The following is a 16,498-nucleotide window of genomic DNA, read 5'->3' on the forward strand; positions in this document are numbered from 1 at the left end:
AGCCGGTGATGGCGGCCGCGGCGGCGCTGCGGGGCCCCGGCCCATGAGGCGGCCCTGGGCCCGCGCACCCGGCGGAGCCAGCGACGGAGTCATGGCGGGAGTGTTCGACATCGACCTGGACCAGCCCGAGGACGCGGGCTCGGACGAGGAGCTGGAGGAGGGGGTGAGAGGGGGAGTGCGGGCGCGCGGCGTGGAGGCCGCGGGGCCTGAGGGAGGGAGGGCGCGGGAGGCGCCGCGGGGGCCGCGCTGAGGCGCCCGGGGAGAGCCCGAGCCTCCCGCCCCGCCCCGCAGAGCCCCATCCGGCCCCGCCAGAGCTCTTCCCTTCGGAAGTTCGGCGCCGGGACCGCGGGGGTTGTTTCCTGGCTTTGCCGTCACACGCTCGAGCGGCGGGGCGGGAGCGCGGCTCGCTCCGCAGTCGCGGCTGTCGCGGCAAAGTTGAAAGCTCAGATTTAAAGCGCCGCGTTGGGCGGGCCACAGGGTGTTTGTGTGCTGTGCTGTGCTGAGCGCTGCGCTCGCCGTGGGGAGTTCGCGGTTTAAGATGTTCGTCTGGGCTCTGCCACGGCTTTGGAGGGGTCTCATTACAGTATCTGTTTATATTTTTCCAGTGATGTTGTTGCTTTTTAAAGCAGTTTGGTGTTGTGTAAACTGCTACTGCATTTATTTTCTACTGTTTAAATTCTAATGACATGCTTGGAGTCCTTGAGATCATGGAATGGTTTGGGTTGGAAGGGACCTTAAAGCTCATGCAGTCCCACTCCCTGCCATGTTCAGGGACACCTTCCACTAGCCCAGGTTGCTCCAAGCCCCGTCCAACCTGGCTTTGGACTCTTTTAGGGGTGGGGCAGCCACAGCTTCTCTGGGCAACCTGTGCCAGGGCCTCCCCACCCTCACAGCCAGAAATTCCTTCCCAATATCCCACCTAACCCTGCCCTCTGGCAGTGGGAAGCCTTTCCCCTTGTCCTGTCACTCCAGTGTCTTGTAAAACGTTCCTCTCCATCTTTTCTGTAGGCTCCCTTCAGGTTCTTTCCTTCAGGACACAACCAGATATTCAGTTCCCCCACTCCATATGAACTGTAGGATGTTGTTTGACAGCTGAAAGCTCCTCGACCTGCAGGGAAAAGCTCTGTTTGTCACCTCAGTAATCAATAAAATACTTGGCTTAAAAAACCCCTGTAATTGCATCAGACAGTTAATGCTGCCAGGAACAGGTTCTGAGGGGGTGGCAAGAAAGTTGAGTTTGTTCTGTCTCCTGTTCCAATAATTCAGTCCCAGGGAACAATTAAACCATTCATTGGTTAATGTGGATTTAAAAACATTGCCTTGACAGAAGTTTCTGTGGAGCAGCAACAAATGCACGTTGGCAACCTCAGCTGGTTCTCAGGTGCCTTTTGCAAACAGATAAAGGAGAGAGAGAAGTGGAATTAAACCAACTGAAAATCAGGGAATGTCAGGGCAGGGAAGAAGGGGAACATCAGGAATGTGTGGAGGGGGAGGATGTTTCAGTGGAAGTTGTCTCTGTGTGTGTCCTGCAAGGATCAGAAGGATGTTGCAGTGGAGATCATTAAACTGGAAGCGATGAGGTGGGAAGTCAGGACTGTGTTGTCTCATCTCTGGTACCTCCCAAAGCCTTGGGGGAGCCCAGACACATCAGCTGTGGGTTGGAATAGGCACAGCCATCCCAGAAAATCTAAAGGATTGTTAAATGTTTCCTCAAAAGCCCTGTGGTTGTTTGCACTAATTATTGTGGTGTGAAAAACCACCCAGCCTTAATTTTGGTGTTTGTAAGGAGTGAAATAACGTAGAGACTGAAGGGCTGCTCGTGCTGTGGAAGGAGAACAAACCCTGATACAGCAGAATGGTACCTAAAGTGCATTTTGGTCAAGTTCATACTGGGAATGAAACCCAAAGTTCACAGGAGCAAGAGCAGCACACAGAAACTTTTCCAGAACCATTGGGAAACTGGAGGGGTTGCTCTGGGAACGTGATGGGTGTTTATTCTCTGTGTTTGTTGATTTTTTTTTTAAAATTCATTTGTTGGCATCAGGAGTGGGGTCAAGGGCAGCCTCAGTGGGTTTGTTGTGAAACGTGTCAATAAGCTGAGTTTTAATAAATGCCAGCAGGGCAGGAGCTGGAAACAAACCTGAGCTTTTGGACTCCCTCAGTGCCTGTGGGGCTTGTAGGAGTTAAATTCCCCTTTAGCCCACCCAAAATGAACCAGCCTCTGTAAACTTCAACGTTTCAATGGTCTGGAAGCTGCTGAAAGTTTCTAGTTTTCTTTGGTTAGTGTTTTCACTTAGATAATATTTGAAATGCACTCCTTGGGCTGCTTTTTGCAGCTCTCAGTGGTTTTTCTTTCCCTTCTGTTTCTCTGAATTTCACAGGTCACTCAGTTTATCTGTATCTCCTTGCAGTTGTCATTTTTTTTTGTCCATACTTTTAAAAATAAAAGTTCTGGGGTATAGTTAAGCTCCCTAGAAGCTGGCCCATGAAATTCCATTTGCATTCATTCCAGCTGTCTGCTTGCTTTGCACTTCTTTTGCCATGCAGAGCCCCAGTGAGAGGGAAGTATTATCTTGCAGAGGGGATCAAGTTGAAAATTCTCTGAAGGAAATATCTCTTCAGAATTAACCCCCATTCCTCCCTGGTGACTGGTTCTGATGCTGAAGTGCCTGAACTTTCCTTAGTAATATTTACATCCATTAATCTGTGGAGTGATTATTGGTCAGGAAAGGTGTTTAACATCAGAGGAAAGCTGAATTCTTTCATTATTATTAGGATTGAATTATTCTCAATATAGAATAATAAAACCTTCTCTGTGTATTATTTGGTTTTAGTGCACATGAGTCCCAGCTCATCTATTCCCATAATCTCTCTTATTGTTCTGATTTGCATAGTACTGTAACAGGACTTTAAAATCCATATGTAAGAGCAACTATAAAGAAAAATGCAGTGTCTTAATACTTTCCAAATTCACCTGGGGCTGGGAATTTGTACCTGTAACATTTAAGTGATTAAATAACAGCACAGCCAGGTAAGGCAGTGGTTCCCTGGTCACTCCCTGAGATCTGTGGAAATATTGCAAATCTTGCACAGAATTTTGTGCATTTTTTTATCTTCTGCTGGGAATTTATTATTCCTGACCTTTAGACTTGTTTAATTACGTGAGTTAAAATTATATCCATTTCTTTTTAATGTAACAAGCTATAAGACACATCAGTGCATTTCTTTGTAATGATTTTTTTTTTCTTTTTCTAATTAATCTTCCTTCTACCCCTCCCATCCCCAGGGTCAGTTAAGTGAGAGCATGGACCATGGAGGAGTTGGCCAATATGACCTGTAAGTTGCTGCTGGACAATATCCTGTATCATTCATGCCAGCTACACATAACTTCTCATTTTGTCCCATTATTAAGGCAAACAGAAAATGTTGTCACTCTGGCTCAAATCTGAGTCATTTTTAGACATTCACTATTGCCTCACATTAAAATTTATGACTTGTATCTTGAAATAATAATAACAAAATAAAATCTTGGTGAAACCTTGCTGCTTGTCTTTTAATCCTTGTTTCTCCAGCAAGGATTGTTGGAGAAACCCTGAGTTCAGGAGACAGACACCTCCAGCCTGGCTTCATTTATAGTTCCCAGATTATTCCAGTGGGGAGAAGGAATAGTTCCAGCAGTTCAGCCACATTTCCTTGAGCGGGATCAATCTGTGTAACTTTGGCTGACCTGGAACACAGTTTAGAATCCTCCTTAAATTATGGATCAGACTTCTGTGGCATGTTCAGAGTTATGAGACTCCTCCTGTTACAGCTTTTTCTGCCAGGTGTTTGTATTCTGGAAGTCTGCCCATGACTGCTGGGGCTGCTGAGTGTGATCTGACACTTAATCACCCCTCAGAGCCTCGTGTTTCCTTGAGGTCTTGGAGAAGTGTCTAAGTCAGTTGGAGGCTTTGATCTTCCAGACTTAACTCTGGTGTAATGCAGAGCACTGTGCATTGAAATGAAGGGATTTGAAGGAGATCCTGATCCTCTAAATCTCCAAAATTTGCAAGTAATCTCCTCTGTGCAAGTTGACACTTGGAGCTTTGCAAAGACTGTTTCTTTTCCAAATGATATTCCCGGTGCTGAGGGTTCTCCAGATCCCCCAGGGAGTCGTCCCTTGGTCAGGCAGGCTGTGCTTGTCCCAGAGTCACTTGCTTCCTTTCAGTGATCATTTAGGAGTATCAGGTAGGCTCATATCCATGTTTTATCCTCTCCAGGGGCATGGAACATTGTGAGAAGTTTGAGATTTCAGAGACCAGTGTGAACAGAGGCCCCGAGAAGATCCGGCCCGAGTGCTTCGAGCTGCTGCGCGTGCTGGGCAAGGGCGGCTACGGCAAGGTGAGAACTGATCCCTCCCTGCAGGAGCAAACCCACAGCATGGGAAAGGGCCTTCTGCTGCCTTGGGCAAGCTCTGGTCTTCCCAACCTGTTTTCTGCCAAGTTCATTCTGCCAGAGGGGAGCCCCAAGGTTGGTGTGGTGGGACAGAGGTCCGGGCAGAGCATCTCCAGCTCTGATAGCAGGAAATGTCCCAGAGTGGTTCTGGGTCCCCTCACCAGCAGCTTTGTGGTTTGTGGGTCATGTCACCTCTCTTTGGCAGAACTCTTCTTCTAACTTCCTTTTTTTTCTGATTGCCTTTGTGTTGTTGTTCAGGTGTTTCAAGTGCGGAAAGTAACTGGAGCAAACACCGGGAAAATCTTTGCCATGAAAGTTCTTAAAAAGGTAACCTGGATGTTCACATTTCACTGTTACCCAGACCTTAAAACAACCTAACCTTCCATTTAGCTTTTACAATTGTCTAATGGTTTATTCTACCTAAAAATAAGTTTTAATATATGTACAGTTGATACCCGGGTACGGTTGAAATTCTAATTTAACTTTGAATTTTTCTGTCTGGGTAGTTCTTAGCAGCTCATTTAAATAGGCCAGGAGATCCCTTCCAACCTAAATTACTGTGTAATTCTATGAAATAAAGACTTAAACTTATGCTGTGGTGAATTTATTTTCTTATGCTGTTGCTGACTCATGCATAGTGTGGTGGTTTAATAAACTCAGGATTGAACTCAATATAGAATCTGCCTTGTTTAACAAGTTCTTGTGCTCACCTCTCCCTGCTTTTTGCAGGCAATGATTGTAAGGAATGCCAAGGATACAGCTCACACGAAAGCAGAGAGGAATATCCTGGAGGAAGTGAAACATCCCTTCATTGTAGACTTAATTTATGCCTTTCAGACTGGTGGAAAACTCTACCTCATCCTTGAGTATCTCAGTGGTCAGTATTTGAAATTCTCTTACCTACTGGTGTTCTACACAACCAAGAAAATGGTTTTCTCACCCCATGACTAAAAGGCCAGTTAACAACTGGCTTGGTGTCTTAAAATGTGAAGCAGCTTAGTATTAAAAACACCTAGAACAACATCAATGAACTTTCTAATTCAGTGAAATTGGGCATTTTTGTGTGTTACTCTAAGACTGGGTGCAGTCAGAGAGTCCCTGAGGGTTTAGTTCCTGCAGGTTCTTCATGACAGAAGAAAGTATTCCCTTTATTTCAGGGGTAAGGAAACAATCACAGATGAGAAACAGACTTGGGGTTTTTTTTGTGAAACATGTTGTACAGCAGGAAAAAATACCTGTTGCTTATAGTTCTAGAAAATAGACTTTTGGCTGACTAAAAATGATACTTTAACTGAGTATAATCTATTTTTTCTCGTGACAGGAGGAGAACTATTTATGCAGTTAGAGAGAGAAGGGATATTTATGGAAGACACAGCTTGGTAAGTGAAGCTATTTTTGTACATTAATAGGGGTTTTTTTTCCAAGTGCTTAAACTATATATAAGTAGTCAGTCATTTCAAAGTGGTGAAAAGAGCAGCTCAGTGGGTTTGGGGAGGGTGTCTGTGCTGCACTTACCACTTTGTGCTGCTGTAACTCCAGTCTTTCCACAGAGGAGGGTCCACTGAGGGTGTTTTCCACAGGGCTGTGGTCAGGGAGATGTTTTGGGTGTTGGAGCAAAAGCTGTGAAAGATTTGCTGTGAATGTGGTTTTGTTTGTTCTGGATCCACACCCAATTTCTCAGCCAGTTCCAGGATTCCCAAGGCACTGCAGTGGCTGTGTTGTGATGCTCAGAGGTGTGAAGTGCTGATTATGGTAATGAAGGAGAAAAATATTCTGGAGTAGTGATACTTTACAGATGGACAAGTTGAAATTATCCCTTATTGATTAGGCTTTACACTAACTGCAGTTGTTCTTCCCATGGACAATGGCCTGGGAAAGCTCTGATGTCCATGTGGGACTCTGGGTGCTGCCAGTTACCTCTTAACTTCATTATTTCTTTTCAGCTTTGCCACCTAGATGTGGTTAGACACATATTTGAACCACTAAAAATGGTTAAAAATTCAGATTCCTCCAAATATATTCATTCTCAGATACCTATTGAGCAGGTAAACCCAATGCTAATATGTAATTTTGTGGTTCTTGGGGTCTGGGTGATTTTTAGGCAAACCAACCTCAAAGGCATCATTGTTTTTCCTTTCTTCTCTCCCAGACTTCTAATGCTGCTTTCAAGGAACTGTTGCTAGGTACATAATGGTGCTCAAGCTGCTTTGCATGATTGAATATGTCTAATTTCGTGGCATATGTTTCCTTTCAGCTTTTACTTGGCAGAAATCTCGATGGCACTGGGGCACTTGCATCAAAAAGGAATCATCTACCGGGATCTGAAGCCAGAGAACATCATGCTCAATCACCAAGGTAGAAAGGCAGCCCTGAGTCAGCTTGGCAGGTGTTGGAAAACACTTCTGCAAAGGTCCCAACTCCTCACTCTGAGGAGAGTTTCCTTGGAGCAGGAATTGCCAGAGCTGATTGTCCTCAGTCACACACTGAGGTTCTTTGGGGCCCCAGCGAGCTCCAGGTTCTGTGGGTACAGACCCACATGTTGGGAGATTTGGTTCACTTGCTCTTTGTGCAATTTTTCCTCTGCTGGATCATTGTAAAGCACATAAATATCCTTGTCTTCAGTGCAGAATCCATGACATTTGGGTCCACGGGGGTGTTAGGAAAGGCAGTTTAAGGCAGGATGTCACATCATTTGCTGGAATGACTTCCCCAGCTGCTGAGGCTTTGCCTGACAGCAGTTTCAGTTCCTGATTGCAGTTCCAGTGACTGTGTGTCACTGATTATTCTGGCAGTCTGTACCAGCCACTATTTCCATGTTTTCTTAAACAACTGATTTACTTAGTCTGAGTCTTTGTACTGAATTATTCAGGGCACTTTGTTGAAGATTGTTCTGTGCACTTGGAGGCAAGCAGTAAAATTCAGTAACCTACTTTCTTAGCTGAATGATGCTTTAAAATCTCCACATTTAACTACAGTTGTCTATCTGTGAGTAAGTTCTGGTGGTTTGTCTTGTTTCTCTTCAAGTGGCAACATTTAGTTTTATCTTTGTGTGATTACCTCGTTCTGTTTTATGACTGCATTGCTTTGTCAGACCACTGAAAATATCTGGAAGTAGCTCAGAGTTAATACAGATTCATGTTGAATTTTCTGGGTTTTAATGTTACTTACAGAGATGTCAGAATTGTAACAAGTCTGAAATTTTCTGTATTTCCTTTCAGGTCATGTAAAACTGACTGACTTCGGATTATGTAAAGAATCTATTCATGATGGAACAGTCACACACACATTCTGTGGAACAATTGAATACATGTGAGCTGCATGATGACATACAAAAGTATTACTCTGCTCTGGGGGGAATGGCTGAATTTTGCCTTTTTTAACTGATGGTTCATATGTTGAGCGACTTAGGAAAACTTTACTTTACAAAATGTGGGTTTGCTTGAAAACTAGGAGTCAGAATTGGTATTAAGCTGCTTAAAACACTCTCATATTTTCAATTTTTCTGCTCACAGGGCCCCTGAAATCTTGATGAGGAGTGGGCATAACCGTGCTGTGGACTGGTGGAGTTTGGGGGCATTAATGTATGACATGCTGACTGGAGCAGTAGGTGCACAGTTATAATTGCATGTATTTCCCTTTGTAGCTGTTGTAGTTCCCTGTGCCCTCACTCAGATGCATGTATAAATACACATCATTTATATATAATTTATATATAATGCAGACTGCAAGTAAGAAATAAGTTGTGTTCGCCACAGCCTTGAGCTGCTTTTATCCAAAGAGTGATTTTCAAGTCCTGTTTGCATTAACTTTTCCTGCTTTGTGAATGACTGAAGTGAGCTGTGCATGCACAAAAAAGAGATCTGAACAAGTCCTGTTTTTCCTCCCCTTCCAATGGTGCTTTCCAGCCTCCTTTCACTGGGGAGAACAGAAAGAAGACAATTGACAAGATTCTCAAGTGTAAACTCAACTTGCCTCCCTACCTCACACAAGAAGCCAGAGATCTGCTTAAAAAGGTACAGTTTTAATGCCTGTCAGTGCTGTATATTTTGGAGGAAATAAAAATACAGGGATACCACTATGGCTGCTCAGTCCAAGCTTGATTTATTACTAAAGCAGTCAGTATTGTATTCTGTGGTACAGAAAGTGATTTTCCTTGGAAATACAGTCGTTTTCTAACAAATGCAGATTTTCTGGTCATTCTGTATTCATTCTGCATGGTGCTCATTCAAGAGATGATTCACGTCAGGACTAGTCTAGTCATAACAGCACAACTAATTCTGCTTTTTTGGATGTTGTTTCTCATGAAGCTGCTAAAAAGAAATGCTGCCTCACGTCTAGGAGCTGGTCCTGGAGATGCTGGAGAAGTTCAGGTAACTTGCACTTAACTCAAGAACTCTTAAATTACCTCACTGAGGAGAAAACAGCTCTGAGGGTCTATCAGGGCAGGAGAGTCTGTCTGTCTGTCTGTCTTGAAGGGTAATGAGCAGAAAGGCTGCCACATGTGACAGCTGGTCAAAATCTGAAAGCTTTAAAGCTGCACAAAAGCAGCTGCCTACCTGCTGGATAATTGGAGATTTGGAAGATAACTTCTGCTCTTTAGCTCTGCCTTCCAGCAGATCTTTTCCACCAGCTGTACACTGCTAATTGTGCAGCCCTGTAAGGGTGATGATGCTCTCAGCTGATGAAAACCCTGCCAGCATTAGTGCAGCTATTCCAAGGGAAAAGTTAGCTAAAAACTAAGGCAGAGGCTCAGTCCCCATTGCCTCCAGCTTGACTTTTGTTTTTGTTGTGCCATTAACAGCATATTAGAGAGTCCTCCTCATTTCCCAGTTCTGATAACTTGTCATTAATGCAATGTTTTGGCATGGTTTTTAGGTATCTAACTTTAAAAGTTGAGGTATTTTGCCTGTGAACTGACTTTTTCTAACCCTTTCAAGGAAAACATTGCAGGGACAGGAGGTGTCTGACTTGGAGGTGTGGTATCAATTCTCAGCTCTTCTGATGTAGAATATACTGTACTGAACCCAGCTGTGATTTTGGAAGGAAAGCCACCAGGGAAAGGGGCTGAGAAGCCCCTGTTAGTGGTTAAATTTGGGTGGTTTGTGCCCCAGAGGAGGTGCTGACTGTGCTGTTGTAACCCTGCAGGCTCACCCCTTCTTCAGACACATCAACTGGGACGAGCTGTTGGCACGAAAGGTGGAACCTCCTTTTAAACCCTTATTGGTATGTACTGGGAGTGCTGGGAGATGCTCCCTCTGTGCCTTTAGGAGAGGTCTTGATGTGGGATTACAGACTGGAGTGTCACTGATTCCTGGGACTTAGGTCACAGCTTGGGTGACAGATTCACTGCTGTCAGGTCAGAGGCAGATCTGCCCTGCCCCCTGATCTGCTTCCCTTTGAATTCCTCCTGCTTCTCACCTGGAGGTTAAACAGACTTGCAAGTGCAGCTCACTCTGAATCTCTGCTTCTGAACCCTCTACAGTCAGTCAGTACTTAGTTTCAACTAAAATGAGAAATAGCTGCTAAGCAAAAGTCAATGAAGCCACCTAATTAAGCATTTTCTGTGTTTGGTTATTAACATTTACAGTGCATCTCGTGCATTCTGAGCAGCAGTCATAGTTTACCTCAAACCAGTGATGTGATGAATGAATCTCTATTATCCCATCTTATATTTTGAGGTCTGTTTTTCCCTCTGGGTACAATTAGCTACAGCAGCAGTGGCTTTTGCCACCCCCATAGTTCCCAACTACTAAAAATCTCACTTTAAACTGGCTCAGGCATCACTGATGTCCAGCAGCTCCAGCATGGGGACTGCAGACCTTTTTCCCTTCACCCTTTTGAATGAAATTCAGAAAGACTCAAGACTGGTATTTCTGAATGAATTATTGAAGATGATTTGGGGTTTTTCTGTTATTAGCAATGCTATGAAAGTTACTTGTACAAACCAGGTGGTTTTTTCCAAATGTTTCATGAGGGTTCACACAAATGAATCCGTTGCATTTCCACAAAGAATGAGAGAAGGAAACTTGGAGTTACTGTTGTTCTGTGGCCAAATTAAACAATATTCATAATCACTTATTCCAGAGTTGTCCTCCATCCCTCACAGTGTAAACACTTCTGTATCTGCAAAAATGGGATTAAATTATCTGGAGAGGTTCCAAATTCTGAGAGTTGCAACTGTTCTGGTTGTGACGAGGGCTGAACTTGGCAAGAAACTGGCATTGTCATTCTGAAAGTTTCTGTTTGTAATTTGAGATTTTTTTAATTTTTTTTTTAAAGGCGTCTTTTTAATTTGTGTTCCTTTTTGATCCATAATTTTTGCCCCTCCCCCTTGCCTTTATTTCTCAGTGTCAGTGCCCATAGTGACCTCCCACTGGCAGCGACAGGATTCCGACACCACTCCAGGGTTTTACTCCAGCAGAGCTCTGCCAAAAACCTATGGAATGAACTCCACCCAGAGGCTGCACTGGTTGATATCTGTAATATAAACCCTTAACCATTTTGTTTTTGCAAAGCAATCTGAAGAGGATGTGAGCCAGTTTGATTCAAAGTTTACACGTCAGACACCTGTTGATAGCCCAGATGACTCAACTCTCAGTGAAAGTGCCAACCAGGTCTTTCTGGTGAGTGAGGAATGGCTGGAGAGGGAGGTTTTTACTGGGAGCAGGGGGGCACTGCAGCTAAATTAATTCTCTGGAATCCTGCCTGATATTCAAAGCAAACCCTCATCACTGGACCCAAACTCTGTGACAGGTTGGAGATGTTGAAGGGCTCTGAGGACACTTTGCTATCTCTGACGTTTTCTTTATGCACCAGCCAGCAAACGGTGCCTCCTTTGTGGAATGTCAGCACTGTGATTCAGAGCTGCATTCTGAACCCTGGCCACGGGGTTGCTTTCACAGTCATGCAGGGGGAACAATGTCCAGTCCATAGAGCAAAATTAATTAAAGTGAGTGTGCCTGTGGGAGTCTGGGAGCAGAAATAGCCGGGTTGGAGCATCAGGTTGGGAACTCCCCAAAGTCCCACTGTTCGCTTCGAGGAGTAGAAGTTCCTATGTCTGCATTTACTCTTCCTTTTGTAATTTTCTGATCATCATCAGGTTTTCATGTGGTCACTGCAGAGTGATCCCCAGGGTGAATGTTGCCTCCCTTGCTGTCTTGCAGGGTTTTACCTACGTGGCTCCATCAGTACTTGAAAGCGTAAAAGAGAAATTTTCTTTTGAACCAAAAATCCGCTCCCCTCGCAGGTTCATCGGTAGCCCAAGGACACCAGTCAGGTACCTCTCTTTTATTCCTTCTTTTTCCTTCTTTCCTTTTTTTTTTTTGTAACACACCTTTTGACAAGTAGAAATTCAGAATGCAGCCTTGCTTCTCAGCCCAGCACTTCGTTCGAGTTACAGGATCGACCCTGTTTTACAAACCACGTTATCGTGACAAATGTGTGGGGTTTGGCAGCACAGGAAGTACTAATTTGCTGCTTTTTAGTGCTGATGCAGCCCCACTCTGGTGACTTTGGTTCACCATCCCTCTAGAACTGTTTCAGAACATCCTAAGAGCTTTGTGCTGCTAAAGAATCGTGTTAGTCCAGAAAGAATCATGTCAGTGCAGTCAGTGCTCTTTGCTCAGATTTGCAAACTGGAAGGATTCAGCAATATCTTGGTACTGACAAAGAACCAACAAGAAAAGATGGTTATGATTGAGCAAAAATTAGTGGGTTTTTTTGTCTTCCTGATAAGCCTTTCATTGATTCTGCAATCACCTAGAAATGCATCCTCAGATGACAGGAATGTACTTTACAAGAGACAGTGGTAGAAGCTCCCCGTGGAAATTTCTCAAACTTCTGGAAGTGGAAGGAAGAATTAGAAATGCTTCTCAATAGGCATTTGAGCTTCCTGCAGAGTAACAGATCCCCCTCGGTGCCGTATCTCCAGCTCTGATCTGTGTGTTTCTTGTTTTAAAGCCCCGTCAAGTTTTCCCCCGGGGAATTCTGGGGAAGAGGTGCTTCTGCCGGCGCATCGACCGCTCAGCCACCTGTGGAATACCCGATGGAGACGAGTGGGATAGAACAAATGGATGTGACAGTGTGTGGAGAGGCTTCAGCACCGCTTCCAATCCGGCAGCCAAACTCTGGGCCCTACAAAAAACAAGCTTTCCCCATGATCTCCAAACGACCAGAGCACTTGCGCATGAACCTATGACAGCACCACGGCTGGGAGCCGAGAACAGACGGGAGCCCCCTTGGAGCTGAAACACGAGGGCTTGTTTGGTTTACTTTTAAAAAAAGTGACAGTATCAAAGAGTCAGTCATTGCACAGAGAGACTTGGAAAGCAAAGAGAAAAAAAACGGATTTTTTTTTTTTTGGTTTTTTTTTTTTCCTGTCAATCAATGGTGCATAAAAAAAAAAAAACTTCAGCAAATGGTCTTGCAGAACTCTAGGCACGTCATCTAACGATTCCAGTGACATCTGCTCACCTTATCAAGGATTTCTCAGCTTGGAACTGACAGTATTAAGGGTCAGGATGTTGCTCCAGAATCACTGGTGTAGTGAATGTGTCGAGGAGGGTTAGCCCTTTCACTAGGCAGAGGATGAAACGCCTGTGCTTGCAGCTGAGGGGTAATTAGCATGCAAGCTTCGTTAAGAGGTTTCCTACAACGGGGCGGAATCAAAGATGAAAGCTAAAATTAATTGGTATCTCACGTTCAAAACATGATGAGTTTTTTTTATATATATATATACAAAAAAAAAATATATATTTTTCAAATAGATTTTTTTGATTCAGCTCATTATGGAAAGGATCCCAAAATTGCAAACGCAGAATAATTGGTGAAGAAAGTTGCTTGTTTGTTTTTTTTTTTTTTCAACGCTCTGGTTCTGATTCTTCTCCTCATCAAACAACAAATCAATAAGTGAACCACTGGCCAGCTTGGCAGTGTGGGGTGGGACTGTTTTTCACTTGCTTCCCCAGCTGAAATCCCTGTTCCTGCAGGGACCAACGGATCTAATCAGAGGCAATGCTGCTATGTTGTTCTAGGCTTAACTGGAAGCCACGGGCTCACACACGTCCTGCTTATTTCATCCCTGTCCTCAGCAGACATTTCACTGGGAAACATCACTTTTTTTGTCCCTTCTGCTGGTGCTGGTGCTGGAGGCAGCTCAGCACAGCCAGGTTCTTACCCACAGCGAGATCAGGAGACTGTGCATCCCATCACAAGGTCAGTAGAGATCTATAGCAAGTCCCCCAGGGAACAGAGACAAACCCTACGTAGCAGGAAGGAAATAACTATTTTTGTAACAGGTGGGTAAGAATTTGAGGATTTTTTTTTTTTTAAGTATAATAATTATTAATAAAATTTTGCTTACGGGAGTTCCCTGCCATTATACATTTCTAAATTTCTCCACATTTTTTTTTCTATGCTGGGGCAATAAATTTGCTGATTGTATGAGAAAAAGTGTTCAATGGCCTTTCAGTGAATGTCTTCCACAGTGGGTCAGAACTTGAGCAACCTTCATTTAGGAAACATGTTCTAAGGACACTATATTTATGTTTTTAAAACTGTCACACGATCTGTACAACTGACTTACAGGTACAAAGAATAAAATAAAGGTAAACTTTACCTTCCTTAAATATATACTTCCTGCCTTAAAGAAAGCATTTCCATGAGCATAGCTGGTGAAAGGGTTAAAATCTGCAGAGCTTTACACTAGTTTAGGGTGTGTCTGCTGTGTGTGTGTGTGTGGAGATGATCCAGCTGCATCCAAGTCCTGTCACTTTTTGCCTGCCACACGTTGCATTATCCTTAGTCAAACTGTGCAAAGTCTACTTCTGGTGTTTCACAACAGTAGGGATTTTTTTATCCTAGATTTCCGCTTACTCTGTGGATACTGAACCTTTTTTGAGCCATAGGATCCAAGCCATAAAACTCTCTCAAGCATTGAATCCGCTCAGTGCTCTTTGCTCAGATTTGCAAGTCGGAAGGATTCAGTGATACCTTGATACCAACAACAAAAAACGAGCAAAAATTAAGATTTTATTTTTTTTTTTCTTCCTTTTGTTAAAAAAGTTTTAATTTCCTGAGGCAGATCAAGTTCCCTTGCAGTGCCACACTGGAGGATTGCCATTGTTTGGGGGGGGGGGGCGTTGTGAAACCAAAACCCAAGTGCTCAGGAGTTGTTTGCACTCTGCATATCTGCAAACCTGGCTGCATTCTGGATTGCACTGTTTGCATGGGGAATATCTGCCAAGGCCTCAACCTCCAGCCCCTGGAGCCTCTGTGCTGCTCGTTCCTGAGGTGCCCTGACGTGGCCACTGAGGAGAAAGGGACTTGCTTAAAAAATAGTCATTTTTGGAGGCAGATCTCTCTTGGTCCCAGTTCCAGCCACCGGTTGCTTTTTTTGCTTGGCTGGGTAGATTGTCCAGTGGAATTGGTTTATTATGGCTGGCAAGAATGGCAAGAGTTGTTTGTCTGAGTTCACTGAGGAATTACAACCCCCAACTCATCGGTTTTCCAAGGAAATTCCATGTACTGTCAATGTTTCATCCCATAGGTTCTAAGTTGAATTCCCTACCATGACTGTGAAACTTTGGGAGTGTGACTCAGACAGCAAGCACACACTATGCAATATGGTTTATCCTGTATTTATTTGTAAAAAGATCAGACATAGATCCTCTATATATATATATAATAGTGTCAAAATTACTAGTTGTGAACTGAGGGGAGTGGAGTTGTAGCTCCTGTCTGGCTATTTCAGATAAGTGCAGAATGCATTGAATATTGGAGAGCTTAACAAGTGCTTTCTTTTGTTCATTTAAAAATGTCTTAAATTTTTCATTAGAGTATAGAATCTTATTTTTTTTATTTTGTACAAGCTGCGCTTTTTTAATTATAATCACTGAAAAATTCACTATAATTTGATTTTATAGGATTTTTGTAGCATTACAAAAATATAGTAAAACTGAGGTTAATACCTGTTGTGGCTAACCATATAAAAAGTATTAAATCTTAAACTTGAACAAAAGTCATATTTTTTTTTACTAGATGTTAAATAGGGAAATATTTTGTTCTGCAGGTCATTCTCAGAAAAGGTTTCTAGGTCAGCTGTGTTACCAGCAGTTTTTCTTTTTCCCATTTGATGCAGAAACTCTTCTGGTATAAGATATTCCGAATTCCATCAGTTTTCTTGTGGGAGTGATGCATTTGACGCCATTCGTGTACTAAATTGTAATTTTGGGAATGCTGGAATAATTCCTACCAAGACTGTCTTAATTGTGCCATCTGACATTTGAATGTCATCCTGGTATTAGCTCATAATAAAAGATAAAAATCAACGAGTCAATTGTTCTTTTGAATATCCCTTTTTCCTGGTCCTGCTCTCTGAAGGCTGAACTGCTGGAGAATATGTAATATCTGAGTCCACTCTGCTGTGGAGGTTTATTTGGGGCCTGTTCTCTTTTCAGTATTAACTCCCAGCCTGTTCTCACTGTTAATCAAGAAGTGCATCAAACACTGAGGGAGGACTCTTGTTTTTAGGACGTGGTTGGGGTTTGGTTGGTGTGGTTAAATTCTGTCTCTACAGGATAGCTGCTGTTTCATTTTCCCAGTTTAGAGGGAAATCCTTTATCCTAAGGGGGAAAGGAGGAGGAGGAGTCATTAAGAACAAGGCAAATTGAATATTTTTCCTGCAGGTCCTTGGTGATCCACTGTGTGCAGTTCTCAAATATGAACTTCCACAGGTTGTTCTCTTCCAGATTAACTCCATCTGCAGCTGCTGCAGGAACACACCTGAGCTGCCTCAGTACAGACAAGGTAATCCCTGTTCTGGGTTCATCTTTCCCAGTTTACTGGGACTGAATGTCCTCAAGTGCTCAGTAAGATGGATGTGAAGAGCAACTAAAAGCAAATTTAAACGTGTCAATCCCAGTGACCTGTTTGTTTCTTTTTTTAGGAAGTGGGAAGGCCCTGAGTATAACTATGGATGGAAATCATTGTCTTTGTGACAGCTTGGATGGGAAAGGGAGGGAGGAGGAATTCCCTGAGAACAGAAAGGACCTGGGAGATGCTCTTT

General features: G+C 43.5%; 1 protein-coding gene and 1 long non-coding RNA gene across 2 annotated transcripts; one reads left to right on the forward strand and one right to left on the reverse strand.

The window, feature by feature from the left end:
• The first annotated feature begins 29 nt into the window (after positions 1-29).
• On the forward strand, positions 30-14,064 carry RPS6KB1 (ribosomal protein S6 kinase B1). The gene is made up of 15 exons (XM_032707345.1): positions 30-163; positions 3,287-3,336; positions 4,260-4,380; positions 4,693-4,761; positions 5,164-5,311; positions 5,756-5,813; positions 6,689-6,789; positions 7,653-7,743; positions 7,947-8,037; positions 8,340-8,447; positions 8,742-8,804; positions 9,580-9,657; positions 10,950-11,057; positions 11,598-11,710; positions 12,394-14,064. The coding sequence occupies exons 1-15, from the start codon at positions 44-46 to the stop codon at positions 12,629-12,631; spliced, it is 1,557 nt and encodes a 518-aa protein (XP_032563236.1). The 5' UTR covers positions 30-43; the 3' UTR covers positions 12,632-14,064.
• LOC116796621 lies at positions 8,129-13,842 on the reverse strand. Its single transcript, XR_004360452.1, has 3 exons — positions 13,610-13,842; positions 12,193-13,081; positions 8,129-12,095 (listed from the first exon to the last, which is right to left on the reverse strand). It is a non-coding gene; the product is annotated as an uncharacterized LOC116796621 (long non-coding RNA).
• Positions 14,065-16,498: the final 2,434 nt, after the last annotated feature.

This window comes from Chiroxiphia lanceolata, chromosome 20 (assembly GCF_009829145.1).
Source record: "Chiroxiphia lanceolata isolate bChiLan1 chromosome 20, bChiLan1.pri, whole genome shotgun sequence".
Taxonomy (NCBI): Eukaryota; Metazoa; Chordata; class Aves; order Passeriformes; family Pipridae; genus Chiroxiphia; species Chiroxiphia lanceolata.

Excerpts from the sequence above, each read along its gene's own strand:
- RPS6KB1 (XM_032707345.1), top strand. The coding sequence starts at position 44 with ATGAGGCGGCCCTGGGCCCGCGCACCCGGCGGAGCCAGCGACGGAGTC. Across the intron at positions 4,762-5,163 it reads CCATGAAAGTTCTTAAAAAG|GCAATGATTGTAAGGAATGC; the intron begins GTAACCTGGATG and ends TGCTTTTTGCAG. Across the intron at positions 7,744-7,946 it reads TGTGGAACAATTGAATACAT|GGCCCCTGAAATCTTGATGA; the intron begins GTGAGCTGCATG and ends TTCTGCTCACAG.